The sequence below is a fragment of the Pundamilia nyererei genome, unplaced genomic scaffold, assembly GCF_000239375.1.
Source record: "Pundamilia nyererei isolate P.nyererei 1_Seehausen unplaced genomic scaffold, PunNye1.0 scaffold00584, whole genome shotgun sequence".
Taxonomy (NCBI): domain Eukaryota; kingdom Metazoa; phylum Chordata; class Actinopteri; order Cichliformes; family Cichlidae; genus Pundamilia; species Pundamilia nyererei.
In genome coordinates, this window is record NW_005187985.1 from 16,400 (window position 1) to 31,772 (window position 15,373).

At 39.4% G+C, this 15,373-nt stretch overlaps 1 protein-coding gene across 1 annotated transcript in view; it reads right to left on the reverse strand.

The window, feature by feature from the left end:
* Positions 1-1,483: 1,483 nt before the first annotated feature.
* Positions 1,484-15,373, reverse strand: part of phf14 (PHD finger protein 14) — a gene marked incomplete at its 3' end in the record, with an annotated part of 35,583 nt that continues 21,693 nt past the window's right edge. The window contains exons 5-11 of the mRNA XM_005754535.1: positions 14,078-14,237; positions 13,219-13,330; positions 12,081-12,218; positions 8,543-8,689; positions 7,403-7,673; positions 4,793-4,899; positions 1,484-1,579 (exon numbers count right to left, since the gene is read on the reverse strand). Coding sequence (XP_005754592.1) covers positions 1,484-1,579; positions 4,793-4,899; positions 7,403-7,673; positions 8,543-8,689; positions 12,081-12,218; positions 13,219-13,330; positions 14,078-14,237 — 1,031 coding nt within the window. The remainder of the gene's footprint in view (positions 1,580-4,792; positions 4,900-7,402; positions 7,674-8,542; positions 8,690-12,080; positions 12,219-13,218; positions 13,331-14,077; positions 14,238-15,373) is intronic.

The following is a 15,373-nucleotide window of genomic DNA, read 5'->3' on the forward strand; positions in this document are numbered from 1 at the left end:
CTGTACCAATGTACCTGCACATGTGATGTGACAATAAAAGTGATTTGATTTGATTTGGTTTTTGTAAAAAGATAACAATGTTAGCCTTTTCTGCAGCTATAGGGCATATATGGTATCACTCTTGGCTGGAAGCAGTGCTTAATCAATGGAAAAAACACAAACTTTGTCCAAAACCTCTCATGTTTAGCTGTTTCCCTCTTTTTCTTTGGTCATTTTAGCCTTTTTGGCCAGGGTGAAGGGAGCATCTGCCATCAAACAAGAAGACAGCCGCATGTAGCTATGATGATGTTTGCTAGTTCACCTTACATGCATTAATGTAATAACGTGGTTAGCCTACTCAACGTAAACTACTCACGCAGAGAAGAACGGCTGCTGCTGCTGCATCATCATCCGTCATCATTTCTGCTACACTGGCAGGGCTAGGGGCCAGGACTCTCCTCTTCGTGTTTTTGGGTATGTTGCTAACTCCGGGTCCGATAACAGGCACCACACCGCAGTAGATGCGCTCGGTGTGAGGTCTCGCAGCAAGCTATCAAATACAGCGCATTTCTTGGTTTTTGGAGAGAGAGAAAACGCTATGCGTCGCCAGGTGTTTCATCGGATTTGAGGAGTTACCTCCTTTGACAGTATCAGCTTAAAGCACTTGTTGCTGCTGAGTTTGCATCTTTTGCTGTGAAGTACAGCCAGACTTTTGACCGCTTCGCCTTGGGCATTTTTAATCTGTAGCTCTGCATAAAAGAACGTACGTACCTGGCCCCGCCTACTATCCTCGGAAACGTAAAATGATTGGCTAGAAGTGTATCACAGCTCAGGAAAAAAAAGCACCGAAATAAAGCACCGAAATGTGCGCTGCTTTTCGGTCTGGTTACTACCGTTTATGTCAGAACCGGTGCCATGACACCGGTACCCATCCCTAGTTATGTGTTGTATTTGTTGCACCTTTCTCCCAGGTCTCCCTTGGAAAAGAGATTTTAATTTCAATGAGAATTTTTACTTGGATAAATAAAGGATAATAAATAAAAACTTCTACTGTTGTATGTAAAGCTGGATATCACTCAGGAAGGAGAAAGCTTTAGTGAGCTATCCGATTGGTTGGCATGACCCTGAAAAAAAAATATGCTGACAGTCTGAGGTTTTTGGACACTTACCCACAATTAAGACACAACTGCCACATTGAAAAGAAAAAAAAACTCCATAGTCTTTCAGAGCCTAAGTATTGTTTTGTATTGTGCTATATTGTTAAAGCTCATTTTTATGGGTTAAGAAATTGTTTCATGTTCTTGTTTTTAATTCAAATGAAATCAAAACAACTTATTATTACAGGCTCAGATGACTTTGAATAAAAGTATGATATGGATAACCCATTCACCTAAATCAATACTTCAATCAAAAGAGTAAATCATTAACAAGATGCTTCCTGAGACTTTGTTTAAACAACAGCTAATACATGTGTTGGAAAAAAACAATGGTTGAACAAACGTACCTGGCCCAGGATGCCGCCGAGCAGACTCCACGTGGCTTGGCCTTCACTTCGCAGCTTTCCATTTGCATTCAGCAGTTCCTCCAGAAACTCACAGAGCTGGAGGGAGACAAATGGAAACAAACTGTGGCCCTGATCATATAACATGTGATAATTTTTTTCCCTTTCTAATAAACCTAAAGAATAACTGTTTTGAGTAAGAGGAAAAAAGTTGAATCCATAAGCATTTACCATTCACAAGGATGAAACAACAATATAAACATCGGTCTCAACCTGTGTGTTAGCTGGGTCAGGAATAGAATCCTTTTTTATTGTCACTGTACATGTACAACGAAATTGCTTCACTCCAACTGTTCAGGTAGAAAATATAAATAGTACGACAGCAGGAATATTTAACAAACTTGAGAAACATAAAAACATGAGAGCTATATACAAACAGGAGGAAGGCACAGTATAGAAAAGGCGCACATAAAAAGAACAGGTTGTGGTACGAGGCTAACCTAACTAAGGTCAAATTCAATTTTTTCAAATTTCAAAAACAGACCAACTTGTCTCTTATTCGTCTCAAACTAGGGAATGTAAAACATTTGATCTTCCATCCATCAGTAACCTAAAGAGTAATGATCATTTTGATTGGTTTTTTTCATTTTAAAGGTTATCAACCTAACTAAACAATTCTCCTAGAAACTAGTCAAAGGAGCTTGCAAAGAAAAGCGTCTGGACTTCTTTAAGTTACTTGAAGACGTTTCACCTCTCATCCAAGAAGCTTCTTCAGTTCTAAGGTCAAATGGTGGAGAGTCCCAGATATAAACCTAGTGGGAGTTTCCCCCCACAGAGGGACAAAAGGACCCCCTGATGATCCTCTAATCGCCTGAGCCAAGGTGTGAAACTGGGTGTGGGTCCCAATCAGCCAGAGTTTCGGGTGAGTTCATTGTGAAACCTGGCCCCACCTTATCATGCGAATGATTCGCACACTTTTCTTTGCAAGCTCCTTTGACTACGATGACCTGGATGACTGAGAACCTTCACAGACTCCTAGAAACTAATTAGGTACTGCCATACATGTGACTGGGAGTAAAAGGGCAAGAAAGAGTTGTCCTGTGCATCCTTTCATGTTTTCCAGGCCATTTACAAGTTTGGCCAGGAGCTTAATACACCATGCTAAGCAATGTTCTTAAGAGACAACCCCCTCTATGGTTTAAATACCTAGGAACTGAAGAGGTCTCTTGAATGAAAAGTAAAATGTCTTCACAAAACTTAAAGAAGTCCAGTAGCTCACATGTTCCCATTATGTAAAAAGTGAACGATAACAATTTGACAAGCATACAATTGAATTTCTTCCCCAAGGAGGTGTTTCCTGAAGAGCTGTTAGCCAGACCTTTTGTGATATGTGCACAATGACCATGCTAACGTTCTGTGGCACGTGAACATCAATTTTGCACTCAAATATAAACAACTGAAACTGTTTCATACTATCACTGCATATGATTTGCAACTGGTAACCCCTTTGTCCAGGTTAACGCTGTACTGTTCTCCACTAGTGTCCATTAGTCAAAGCTTAACTTGTAATGGTATTTTCTCCAAAGCCCAAGCCATCTGACAGCAACTCAGGCAGTGCAATTAGCAATACACACTCCATTAATAACGCTTAACATGCATGGCAGAAGACTGAATGCAACATTAACTCTGACTTCTACTTCGCCATTGTATTCCCTTCCTCATGCTGACAGACGGAGTGTGGCAGGCTTACTGCAGAGGTCATATGTCTGAAGAGAAACATGAAGGCTGCACACAGAGAACTCCTAAATTCAACCTTCTCTCATGGCACAACAAAGCTTTAAAATCCATTAAAATGGTTTAAAATGTGTTGAAAGATTTGTACAACTGAAGTTCAAGTTTACAAATACTGGTATCCACTGTTGACTCCCCTCAGCCTCCTAGTAGTCGGCATAAATACGCTGGGTGCCTTAATTCTTGAGTTATCGTATTCACAAGATTTATTTTTAGAAAACGTCAGATAATCTCTGACCTTGATTCAAACTCGACTGAGATTTTTAGTAGATGCGCTAAAATAGCACGACTGTGAATCCTAGGTGAATTCCTTCCTGCAATATCACACTCACAAGATTTTCAGAAACGACATCTGACCTTGAGGTGAAGGTCACTGAAATTCAACGAGATTTTTAGTACAACTTTTACAGCTGAGGGGTTAAAAAAAAGAAAGAAGACTGAAAACGCTTAACCACCTGCTTTGATAATATCACTACATTTTTTTCACCACATTCATTTTAATGTTTCCTTCAAGCAAACCTTTTGGAAAGATGTACCTTTTTTGGTGTGTTGCTTGGACACTATTCAGTATATTCAGTTTTTTGCTACCACAACAACATCACTTTCTCCATGAGAAAACCTGCATATATTAATGAAATGGGCCCATGTGAGCAGTCAATATGAACAGCAATGTCAGCTGTTGACTAAAGCTTTGTTCTTTCTAAACTTGAAATCAGATCAAATCACTCCACCATCATTCCATGTACATCGGTGTATCCATCCCAGATTCAAACTTCCACTGAGGATTTTACAATCAGTCAACATGTGAGTGGAGTATAGAAATTCGACATTTTACTACAGTACTACATTAAGTGTTAACGAATCACAGCCTTTTTTATGCAAAGTCCCTCAATTTCAGAAGCTCAAAAGTAACTGGTTAGTTAACCTCAACCTGTTCTGTCATTATGCAACGACAGACAAAAGAACGGAAGATTGTTCAAAATGTTAAACTTGTGTTTGGCAGTTGATTACTGGAATCTTAAAATGAGGTCCAAAGAGATGCTAAAGCATTTAGCGTCATTTAGGACAAGTTCAATATTCAATATGATCAATCTGTATATATTTATAGATTTCATAATTTCCTTGTGTGACCAATAAACTTCATCCATCTATCCCATAATTCAGTCTGTAATTGAGATTTTGCAAGAAGTTGCACACTACTGATGGCACTCAAAAACAGAAGTACAGATTACAGTTTGCCTGGAAATAACTAAGAACATTAACCTGTACCAGAATGATGAGAAGACATATTAGTACGGAAAAGAAAATGAACAGTTCATTGTCTAAAACAGACCTTACTGTCTGTCAAATATGCTGCAAGCAACATTAAGACATGGGCACGTATATCAGGTCACTGCTGCAGATAAAAGTAGCAGTAAAACTTTTCTGTTGTTTCTGCACTAAAGGATTTCTTTTTGAAACTAGCGTATAAATTAAACTAATTTTTAAATATAGCAATTGTGTTTGAACTGTGTCACTCACCTTGTTATACTCGACGTGTAGTTTTTCTTGTTCATTCTCCAGCTTATCTTTAAGGTTTTTCTGCTCTGAAATGTTATCCTGGATCTGGATCATTCTCATGTTCCGCTCTGAGTAGTTTTTTTTTTTTTTTTAAAAAGGAAGAAAAGGGGGATACAAAAAGTGATTAATGAAGTTAAAGGAGCAGAAGAGGCAATGTTGGCAAATGATGCTACATTAGGTTCTAAAGGATAACAGAAGAATGGTGGAGAAGGAAAATATAAATCTAGTACAACTGCTGCTTTTTCAATGTAGGCTGACTACATAAAAGCAATAACACCATCGCTACCACATTTAATGATACATACAGTGGCTTGCAAAAGTATTCGGCCCCCTTGAACTTTACCACATTTTGTCACATTACAGCCACAAACATGAATCAATTTTATTGGAATTCCAGGTGAAAGACCAACACAAAGTGGTGCACACGTGAGAAGTGGAACGAAAATCAGACATGATTCCAAACATTTTTTACAAATAATAATAATAATAATAATAATACATTTTATTTAAATAGCGCCTTTCAAAGCACCCAAGGACACTGTACAACAGATAAAAACTGGAAATATACACAATGATAAAAATAGAAGATAAAAGTTAAAACATACAGAAATTTAAGAATAGGCAATTTTAAACAGATGACTTTTGAGGGTGGACTTAAAAAGAGAGAATGAACTAATATTTCTGAGGTAGGGAATTCCAAAGTCGAGGGGCAGGGCAGCTAAAGGCCCTCCCTCCCATTGTGATCAGACGAGCAGAGGGAACAGAGAGAGAAAGAGAAGATGAAGATCTGAGGCAGCGGGATGGGAGCTTCATCTGTAATAAGTCAGAGAGGTACGGTGGAGAGAGAGAATGAATAGCCTTGAATGTATACAGAATTATTTTAAAATGGATGCGAAATTTGACCAGGAGCCAGTGAAGTTGCTTCAGGATTGGGGAGATGTGGTGGGTAGAAGAAGTCCTAGTAATAATACAGGCAGCAGAGTTCTGGACACGTTGGAGCTTGTTGATAGATTTTTGTGTAAGGCCCAATAATAATGAGTTGCAGTAGTCACTTCTAGAGATAACAAGATTATGGATGAGAATGGCAGTGGCGTGAGGTGTGAGGAAGGGGCGGAGGCGATTAATGTTACGGAGTTGGAAATATGCTGCACGTGTAATATTATTGATATGTGAGTTAAAGGATAATGTGCTATCGAGAATGACACCCAAGCTTTTCACAGAGGGAGAGATAGGGACCAGCGAGTTATTGATGGTGAGAGAGAAATTGTTAATTCTGGATAGCAGTCATTTAGTGCCAACCAGAAGAAGTTCCGATTTATTGCTGTTGAGTTTAAGAAAGTTGGAGGAGAACCAAGAATTAAGTTCAGCTAGACAGAGGATGAGGGAGGGTGGAGGAAGAGTAGAGTCAGGTTTGGTAGAGAGATAGAGCTGGGTGTCATCGGCGTAGCAGTGGAACTGAATATTATATTTAATGGGAAGATGGATGGAGCCACATACAGGGCAATCGTGGAAGAAAACCTCTTCTGGAAAAGACTTGAGACTAGGGCGGAGGTTCACCTTCCAGCAGGACAACGACCCTAAACATAAGGGTCGTTGTCCTGCTGGATTATGTTTAGGGTCGTTGTCCTGCTGGAAGGTGAACCTCCGCCCCAGTCTCAAGTCTTTTGAGCCAGGGGCCAGGGCAACAATGAAATGGTTTAAAACAAAACACATCCATGTGTTAGAATGGCCCAGTCGAAGTCCAGATCTAAATCCAATCGAGAATCTGTGGCAAGATCTGAAAACTGCTGTTCACAAATGCTTTCCATCTAATCTGACTGAGCTGGAGCTGTTCTGCAAAGAAGAATGGGCAAAGATTTCAGTCTGTAGATGTGCAACGCTGGTAGAGACAGACCCTAAAAGACTGGCAGCTGGAATTGCAGCAAAAGCTGGTTCTACAAAGTATTGACTCAGGGGGCTGAATAATTACGCACACCCCACTTTTCAGTTATTTATTTGCAAAAAATGTTTGGAATCATGTTTGATTTTCATTCAACTTCTCACGTGTGCACCACTTTGTGTTGGTCTTTCACCTGGAATTCCAATAAAATTGATTCATGTTTGTGGCTGTAATGTGACAAAATGTGGAAAAGTTCAAGGGGGCCGAATACTTTTTGCTAGCCACTGTAACAGTGTTAAATCCATGCACTGCAGACACACAATCACTATCTAACTTAATATGCATGTCTTAGGACTTTTGGAGAACATCTGAGTAACTCGAGTAAACTCATGCAGGTATAGTGAATACACGCAAACGGCACACCTTTCTGCTCATGACATCAAGAAACTTTCAAATTTCTCCTAAACTGCACTGCAGTGCTTTGCAGTTTTCTAATCTCAGTGTTTTCTTCTTTAGTATCAATTTCACTCACAACAAACAAGGAGCTTCTAAAAGAATTGCTGCGAAACATTTTCTCACTGTTCTCAGAGACCCACCTACTTTAGCTGGTAAAGTGAAATAGCAGCATAATAATTAACACTTGACACAAAGCAACAGAACAGCGTAGAGCAGAGATGACACAGTTTCCTCACCCAAGTAGTAGTTGACAAAGTCTGCTGTGAGAGCAGGCTGCTTGTGTTTCCTGCGTCCATCCATGCTGGCACTGGTATCAGATGTGTCCACAGGGAAAATGTCAGTGCTGATGCCCATCAGTTCAGCCTTCCTCATCAACTTTCTGATAGCTGAGGCGCTAGAGGTCAGAGGTCTTGGCAGTTTTTCCCGGGGTACCCATGCCTGAGGACGAGTGTTTCTGGACAGCTCAGCTTTTGCCCTGTACTGCTGCAAGCGAGTAGTGATTCGGGCCTGCAGGTGGGACACATACAACCACTTTGCTATTAGAAACAGGATATATTGTGCTCTGTTCTACTTTTAGTATATATAAGTAGCATCTACTTTCAAAAGAATTTCACACAACACGCTGTTAGGAAACACTGAATTGTGGAAACCAGTTCAGCCCATCGTTTTTTGCCCATTTGCACCGTCATCTTGAAGGAGGAAAGAGACTACGAAAGTACTAACACAGGGTGCTTCTTACAGTGTGGATGTGACATACATGCAGTGCTCTGCTTGCTCAGTGTTCTGGTTAAAGACAGTTCTTTATGACTATGCCTGGGAGTTTGTGCTCCTCATGCTAAGCACTGTATATGTGCAATTGTATTTACATTTGGGGACAATGAAAATTTCACATGCTGTCCCTCACACTTGCTTATAGTGCCTAAATTTTGTTAACTGGGACTTTTAGTGTGCCTGTCAATCTGATATAACCATGCAGTCACATTTAGACCACCTACAACAAATACAAAACTGTGATCTAATATAAGTTCGATCAAGGGCCACCTCAAAGTACAGACCAAAGAACTGAAAAGTAAGGGCAATAGCAATGAGCAGAGTGATTTCTACATTTTCTTGGAGTCAGGTGCTAAACTATCCGTGTCAGCTCAACGTGACGCTGCTGTGTGGGGATCGCCTCCCTCTGTCCCAAACCTATTCCTTTTGTGTGCAGGTTTATTAACAGTTACAGGAAAACTGTAGCATTTCTTAAACTTGTTTTAGGGTAAAATATTATTTCGAAAATACACAATTTATCTCACCCATCCAAACTGTCCTTTGTCATTTAGACTAAACATAGTGCATGTTTTTAGTATAGATGGGATGGGTCAAACAATCCTTACCTGAGCTTCGGGAGTAAGCTGTCTCTCTCTCTCCTGCAGAGAGACTTTACAATAAGACTGTAAGGCCAGGTAATTCTTCCTTTTCCACTTTCTGTCAAAGCGGTCTGCATGCTGTTTGCAGTATGCAAAAAATGGGTCCGCGATATCCTGAGGAAATAAAGAGCACTCATGGGAATTAACAGTTAAGATAACTGGTGGGAAAACAGGTATTAATAGCCTGTAAAGCTTTTACCACGTTGAACTTTCAGAACCTGCCACTCACTAAAGTGAAAAATCCAGCTGAGGCAGAAGCAGTGCTTTGCAGCTGCTGACTTCCTACAGTCATCTGTGTGCAGTCTGTTGTAGTGGAGGATTTGTAGCTGATTAACTGGATTAGGCTGCTGCAGTGAACAGGCATTTTTCCAAATACTTGTGTTATATGAATTTTATTTGTTTTGCTTGGTGGACTGCAGTGACAATATTCCAAAAGAACTTCATTAATAGTCGTTATCAATCAAATCTGTCACTCGCTAGTTTGATTTCTCCAAGTGGTAGATGCTTTATTGACAGAAGCTGTGTAAAGGAGGTGAGGAAAAATAAAATAAAATTAGTGGATTCTTTCTCGGCTTGATTTTACCGCTTCTCTCACTTCATACATTGGTTAAAATTGGTCTATTGGTATTATTATAGTAATATTCATAAGATAAATTATTTGGGGTTTTTTTCATAAAGGGAACCAAGTGTGGTAAAAAAATAAATAAATAAAATTGGTGGCACTGTGGTAAGAGCAGAAAAGTCCTCAAGGGTACAAGATCGTCATGGGTGTGGGGCTGCAGGTATCGATTTCTTTAGTAATCGAGTAATCTTTCAATTATTCCATGGATTAATTGAACAAGAAATGAGCAATAATAAGCATTCACAAAAATCACAGGTATTTAAGAATAAACTGCTCATTGGTTTCTATTTGAGAAATTGTAATGTTTTAAAGTTCAACTGCAAAAACTACGAAATCCTTAGTCGTCAAGTTCTGATCAATTCCCATCCCTACTGTATACATGACTAATATATAAATAATCTCAAGTACAGGCAAAGTCAAAAAAAAGAAGATATATTATCATTTATTATGGCATAGCATATATATTGCACATATATTGCATATATATTGCATATATATGCAATTTAGACTATGCCATAACTATGCCACAACTTTTACCTTTACTCTTTCTTTTTGGAAGGCATTAAGAGGGGTTCTGACAGCGTTTTATCTACTAGATGAAGTAGACAGTGTGTGTTCATGTGGATTATTTTTTTTGCATGTGGATCTACGTGTCCACGTGAATGAGTGAGTTTGTGTTTGTAAGTATTTAAAGTATGAGTATGAGGAGTATGTGGCGTCTCCAATGAAGAAAAGCGAGTATGAGCATATGATGCAAAATCTTTGTGCTGCTAAAAACAAGAAGTTATGACTTAAAGTAGACATGATATTAGTATTAATTCAGTGTCCAACCATTTTCATGGACTTGTGAAGAAAACTTGTATTTTTACTTTTAAACATTAATCTTATTTATTTAACCATAATATATTATATTATTTCACTTTCAATCTGAAAAAATGTTGGAAGGTATCTTTGTGTAAAATAGGACGGTCAGCAAGCTGTATAATTTAAACACGGTCTCAGACCAAGTTAACAGTTCATCTGCATATTTTAATAAATAAACTTCTGGAGGCTTACTGTAGATTTTTCTCTGTGTAAAACAAACAGCGGTGGATGGAGCAGCTACAAAATTACAGACATTAACCTTCAATGTAAAGGATCTAAAGTGTGGTTAAAGGGAAACCAAAGTTGTAGTCATTTTATCTGATGATTTTAATTTTATTTTAAATTGTCTCTCAATTGTAATTGTATTTATGATGTAATTTGGTTTTATGAAAATGTTTTATTGTAATATGTATTTATTTAGATTGTTAGCCCAACAAGGGACAATTGTTGAAAATTAGCAGTAGCTATAAACCTATGTGCGGTACATCAGTCTCATGTCTTTCACTTGAACTATGTTTAACTGCACTGTCCCTTTTAAATATCCATCCATCCATTCGCTTCCGCTTATCCTTTTCAGGGTCGCGGGGGGCGCTGGAGCCTATCCCAGCTGTCATAGGGCGAGAGGCAGGGTACACCCTGGACAGGTCGCCAGTCTGTCGCAGGGCCAACACACAGGGACAGACAACCATTCGCACTCACTCGCACATTCACACCTAGTGACAATTTGGATTAATCAATTAACCTATCCCCACAAGCTGCATGTCTTTGGACGGTGGGAGGAAGCCGGAGTACCCGGAGGGAACCCACGCAAACACGGGGAGAACATGCAAACTCCACACAGAAAGACCCCGGCCTGATGGTGGAATTGAACTCAGGACCTTCTTGCTGTGCGGCAACAGTGCTAACCACCGTGCCACCATGCTGCCCTCCCTTTTAAATAAATAAATGAATTCAAAATTCAAAATTTGCTTTTCTTCACATCAGCGTTCGTTAATCAGGTGCTTTGATCAAGGACTCCTGCTCACTTTTGTCCCAGTAAAGGTTTAAATGGTGATCACAGGGAGGATGCTGGAAACACATTTTTCTTTCATTCAACCTGAGCTCACATCTCTGTAATGGCTCCTCCTCTTTGCTGCGTGTAAACAGACTCCAGCTCCATGTTAAACTGCCAGAGTCATCATCACTGCTGCTGTTGTGTTATTAATGTTTTTGTTTAAAAAAACAAAACAAAAGAAAACTGCAGGCTGTGCGGGCTTAATGTTGTCAAACTTTTTATTCATGCACTGCTCCTAAATATGTTTGTATTGCAGATTTCGCAAATGTGGGTGAAGCACTTGCGTTTACATAGTTTAACACATCTGCACGCTGCAGAGCCGTTTGTTAAAAGAAGCATCGAAGGCTGAATCGTTGCATCCCCAGATGGATGGTTCAAACGCAGGGCAAGAGGTTCAGTTTAGAGACCTCCAGGAATCAAGGAAACTTTATTTTATTTTTTCACTTTTTAGTGACATTTTGGTTTAGTTATGATGGTTTTTGCAGCAACAGGCATAGGTTGTGCAAACCCAAGACCAAACAGTTGTTTTTTGTTCTGCCAGTCACTACACATATGCTGCTTACAGTTTCAACAGCTAACACCGCTTTGTTTAACAGGTGACTGTTATTGAGCTGACAAATTTATAGCATCAAGTTCACTTCCTAGTCTTTTGTTTGTTGGTTTGTTTTAAGAGCTGCACAGCCAATAGTCATTACACAAAAAGTCATAATTCTTTGCTGAGCAGACTAATGTATTATTGAATTTAAAACATCCTTTTAACACTTCTGACATGACAACCACTGAAGCTAAATTAATAAACGTATTTGTACGGTGCAAATGACATATCAAGAATCAACTGTTACCAATCAACCACCCAAGTATTTAAATGGAAAATATCTGCATATTCATGGACTCTTCATTTCTCTGAGGGAAGAACGTTCACTAATAATGCTGGTTTCGTTAAGCTGCCAACAAGGTCGCCCTACCTCCTCCGCTGCAGCCTCAGACAGAAGCCCCTCCCTCTGTGCACAGGTGACGTGGAAGTAGGATCGACACATTCCTGCATCACAGCTGATACACACACCAGTCCTGGCAAAACGGGCATCCTCACAGAAACTGCACTCCTGCTCATAACAAAAATAACACATAACATTTTTTCATTTTTCAAAAATGCCAGTATGCAACTGTTTCACTGTTAACCGGTTTTCATTTTGACAGATATTTTGGATTATCTACTGAAATTCTGACGCTTCCATGTGAATTTCTACTTAAGCTGCTTTCAGGTTTTACATGATAAATCAGCCTCACCTTAACGCTTGTATTTAGCACAATTACCTCGCTTATACATCAGTTCAGACTGACGAAACTTTAGCTGAAAAGCTCTAAAGCCGAATTTCTCAAACTTGTTCCTTGGAACTTTGCCCCCACTAAGTGCCTTCTCAACAGGTAACTTCAGCAACTTTAGGGGTGGAACGTGCCACTTTTAAATTGTGCCCCATTACTGATCATAATGATTACTGTAAGTAGAGCATCTTCGGTGTTTAATCAGTTTTGCTGCGAGAAAAATGTCTGAATACAGCCTCTAGTTTATGGGCGTCAAACTCAGCCCTCTCTGATCATAAGTGGGCGGGACCAGTGAAACTCTCCTTTCTGTCAATGTAAAGAAGTTACAAATGTAACTTTTTCTACATCATAAAGAAAAAGATGCTGTGACAAAAAGATTCGTCAGCATGATGCAAGATTACAGAAAAAGTTCTGGCAGCTCATTACAAAGACTGTCCAGTTTTTCTTTTTTTTCCTCAATGAAAATAAAATTGGGCTTCACTTTAGCCACCTCCTAATTTTAGAAATTCACTAATATCATTGAAATGCAGCCAGATGCTGCTCATTTTATATTTTCGCCCATTTCTTCATTTTTTCCCCGACAAGCTTGCGTTTAAATCTGGCTTGCAGGTCTCGCCGTGTAACTGCCTGTACCACTACACTTGCTGTCTTCCGAACACCTGCCCCCCTCCTCCTTTCACTAATGGTACGACCCCAGTCTTTGCACGGATTGGCCTCATGGCCGATAAACACTATTTACATTGAAATTCATCTTCATCAGTGAGCAAAAAGAGAACTTGCCTTGGCCCCATATTTTGAATAATTCATCTCTGTGAGTGTTACTGGTCGCAACTTATCAATGTCTCCAAATGCCACTCCAGGAACATAAAGGGCACAAACCACATGCACCCACCTGAAAACATCAAAGAATAAAAGCAAAATTGGTGAACAAATGGTACGAAGAATGGTAGAAAAATCCAGAATTGGAAATGGCTCAGAATCAAGTAGCATTTTAAACATTTCGACTCCTGGATGCTGATTTCACAAAAAGCTGTGAACTGATAAATCATGGCTATGGTTTATTTTTGCATTTAATGTAGAGAATTTGTGTAGACAATAAGACACTTAATATCATGAAACTAGTTTCTCAGATACTCAAAAAGAAATTGACTCATAGATTTATGTAGGCCCAGACTCATGCTACAGTTTGGTGTGAGACAGTTTCAAATGTGGACTTTAGGCAAGAGAATCCAAAGTCCAATATAAAGATATCCATCTCTAGCAAGCAACCGCTTCACAGTTTAATTTGCTGTGTTTTTCATGCTCTACTGAAGTAGTAAATTCGTGTGCAGCCTGGCTGAGGAGCACTATCAGCGATAACGTGGCTGAAGTCTCCACGCTTCACATAACACAGTCTTTTCTCTCACTCTTTTTCTTCCTCTCTTTTCTCCTCCCTCCATTCCTCCAACAGTTCTATTTTCCTTCTTAATCAAACCTGCTTTTCTCCTCAGCACTGAATATATAACACAGTTCAGACAGTCTTTGGATCCCTGCAGCATTTTGAATAGCACAGATCATTAGCTGTTATTTGTTTCTGAACATGTTCCACTTGCTTCTAAATGGCAACTGACCACCAGGTCATTGTGCCACTGTATCCCACCTCCCAGCATCCGTCTCTTTGAAGATGCCATCCTGGTTTGGGCATAGCTCACAGCTGGGAGTCACTCCATTCTTGCAGGCATCACAGAACCAAGGCTCTGTTGAATTCTCAGAGGCCGAGCTCATAATCGAGTCACTCTCGCCGTCCACACCGTAACACCCTGGAAGCAAAGACCAGTATTAACCTTACTGAACAGTCATCCCATTCAAATGAAAACTGCTCCTGTGAGCCACAGCGTGCAACACATGTGGTAGATGCGAAGCTGTGCCATAGAGGTTAGAGGTTTGGAGTAAAAAAAAAAAAAAAAAGATAATTTTGCATTACTCTGTAACATGGTCTGAGATCCACTGACACATCATTAGCATTTAATAATATAAACCTTAGGCTACACATTTACTCTAGCACAAATTCCTAACCTAATCAGGGCACAAAATATGTTTCTTTGAGAGAACCAACACAAAGACAGCAAAGGTGAAACTGTGGACTAGTCCAAATAGCAGCTCACAGCTATAACTTCAGTGATTCTACTGTGGAAATTACCACAAGCAGAAATTAAGGTTACAACGTGACTGCTAATCACTGCTTTTGTTTCCTGATGAAAAATCAGTCCCTGGCTGGGCTTTGCATACAGTCAGTTTTCACATCATACTGAGATTATCTATTTCCTTTATGTTAACATTCTGTTTTTGCACATCCTTGTAGATTCAATTCTGATTTTTTTTTTTTTTTTAAATGACAGGCTCAGTATGCACTTTACCGTCACATTCCTGACGCTTCCCACAGCAAAAAATAAAAGTAATGTCCTCAAAAGCTAACTTGGCTATTTTCCTCCTCTGCAATGAGCTGAAGTCAGCGCAAGTGGAGCAAGTGCAGTACACTACTGCATTACAGAACAAGCTCCTTTGATTAAAGTAATGTATAACTCTAAAACACCTTACACCAAACACTGCCCATGTGACATATCTCTATGCCTTTTGCCTTTATTAAGACACAAATGTAAACAATGTAAAAAAGGGAAACGGGTTCACATGCCAACTAACAGAGGAGCTCCAAGGACACACTGACAACGTCTTTACTTGCTTCACTTTGGCAGAGCAGCTCCTCAGATTAGGGCTGTTCCATATAATGATATATATTGAATGACGATATAAAAACGTCTATTGTTTCCTATTACACTATCGTTTGTTTTGTGGTGTCGTAAAATAAACAGTTTACAGCAATATTTTTTCATCGTTTTGATGGTCACTGTAGTGGCTATATTAATTTCTTAAAGTTCTCTCTTTCTCTTATATTTAA